The sequence below is a fragment of the Bombina bombina genome, chromosome 4 (genome assembly GCF_027579735.1).
Source record: "Bombina bombina isolate aBomBom1 chromosome 4, aBomBom1.pri, whole genome shotgun sequence".
In the NCBI taxonomy this organism is placed as follows: domain Eukaryota; kingdom Metazoa; phylum Chordata; class Amphibia; order Anura; family Bombinatoridae; genus Bombina; species Bombina bombina.
Window position 1 is genome coordinate 775,930,581 of NC_069502.1, and position 2,059 is coordinate 775,932,639.

General features: G+C 37.0%; 1 protein-coding gene across 1 annotated transcript in view; it reads right to left on the reverse strand.

Annotated features, from left to right (window-relative positions):
• Nucleotides 1-1,710: 1,710 nt before the first annotated feature.
• The window catches only part of LOC128657848 (pecanex-like protein 2), a 9,417-nt gene continuing 9,068 nt past the window's right edge, over nucleotides 1,711-2,059 (reverse strand). The window contains exon 2 of the mRNA XM_053712271.1: nucleotides 1,711-1,722. Within this exon, the coding sequence (XP_053568246.1) occupies nucleotides 1,711-1,722 (12 nt within the window). The remainder of the gene's footprint in view (nucleotides 1,723-2,059) is intronic.

Consider the following 2,059-nt stretch of genomic DNA (forward strand, 5'->3'; position numbering starts at 1 on the left):
TCTGTGTTACAGACGAAATCTTAAAGTCACCATCTGTTTTTTGAGATCTGGTGTGGGATGACTGAGAACTTTTGACTATGCCTAAGGGGGTGAGTGGGGTGCATCCAAAAGCCCCTTATTACACCTGCATACTTACTACCCCACTGTTTTTTGAGTTTAGGAACTAGAGATTAACTTTGGATTGTTAGCATATATAACCTGTTTTTGAGCAATTTAGTTTTTTATTTTTGTCTGTGTTTCCATTTGCAATTTTGCTTAGTTACTCATATCCACAAGTTTTTTACTGTTGGACTTCCTCAGCATCAGACAATATCATCAACTGGGACGTTATTTGTTTAGAGTCCTGTCCTGTTTTTCAGGGAAAGTTATGTGAAATTGATTTGGGATGGGTGCCTTACTAATATTGCTAACTACTTCTTGTTTTAACCCTTGTTGTACTGGTCCTGTGTTTGCTATGCTGCCTATTTGCCCGCATTTAAGAGACTTATGTTTATCTGACTTCCACACTACTTGATGATAATGCAGCCTGGAATGTTTAAAGGTTTATTTTATTATTAGAGAACACCTAGAGAAATAGAAAGTGCTACCCTTTCAGTTATATGTATATACAAAGCTAATGTTTTCTAGACCTCACCGCACTGTTTGCGGCCGAGACAGTGTGGTACGTCAGCCCTTGACTCTCTGACCCTAACTTACACATAGGGGATCGATGAGTTTATTGAATGAGCTACGTTTCATGGGGGGAGTATGCGCTCTCTCAAATGTGACTCTCAGGGTATAGTAACCTTTTAGAATGAGCCTATATAATCACTGTATTTACATGTCAAGGCGCCCTCCTACCTCTGCCTAGATAGGAAGCTACAGTTACCCTTTATATGCATGTGTGTATGGCATGGGGTTGTGTAACTTTATCAGTCTTACTCCTATTGAGGGACTTTGTCTTCCACTTTGTTCATATGGCTTCCTATATGCTAGCTCATATGGGCGTAAAGGCGCAAGTTATACATTCCACCCCAGTGCATTCCTTAGTGGTTCTTTTTTTACTCTTTAAATGTTTAACTAAGTACTCCTCCATCTATTAGGACTACATGGATTGCATTAGCAGACTAGGTAAAGGGTATATCACCCACACTGGTCAAATATACTCCCTCCCAAGGCAATATGCACTTTAAGCCCCGCTAGTATCCTTTATCAAACGTGTAAATAGCCCGCTGAGATAATCTACCAACTTGTTCATGCTGAGTTATTAGACTCCTTAGCGAGCAGTTGAGATATTGTATAAATAACACTGATATGCTCTAACTATACCGATTATTTAGGTCCAAAAGTGGCCTTTCAGTTTTAGCAGTTTCCATCCTCCTGCTTCTACTAGACATTTGGGGTCCAAAAGTGACCCTCTACTCTTATGGAGGATTATATAACATTTAAAAATGAGGTTCTATATTAGTCAGTTCATTTTTGTTCTAATGCTTTATGTCTATCATTTTTCTTTTCTTTCCTGAATGTTACTGCCCTAGTACTGTCACTAATTCTAGCTTAGACAATTTTACAAAGTGCTAGGATAGTGAGCCATCCCTTTGATGTACGGTAGCTACTGGCAGACCTTAGGGTATTTATGGTAAAAATATGTTTCAGTAATATATTGAAAGCATTCTGTATGTCTGACATTGATGTTGTTGTATGCTGGCATTTTTACTTTGTTGTATTTTCTTATCTTATAACCTAAATAAAAAATAAAAAATAAAAAAATAAAAAAGCCAGTAGGTGGAGCTGTTCGCTTGTGTTGCAGCAAACATATGCAAGCCAAGCAAGCTGAAATTAATCAGTTTAACCAGACCTATCGAGCAGATTTCAAAGGAACAGGGTCTTTCCGTCTATAAATCAGTCCATATTGGAATGCATAGAAAGAACTGTTTGCAGAAAAATGCAAGTAAAGTCTGTGTTGTGTGATTATTTTATTAGGTTTATAATGATGTTTAAAAAATGTTTTTGTTCATTTAACTTAGTTTAATTATATATTCTGTGTTGTGTGATTATTTTATTAGGTTTATAATGCTGT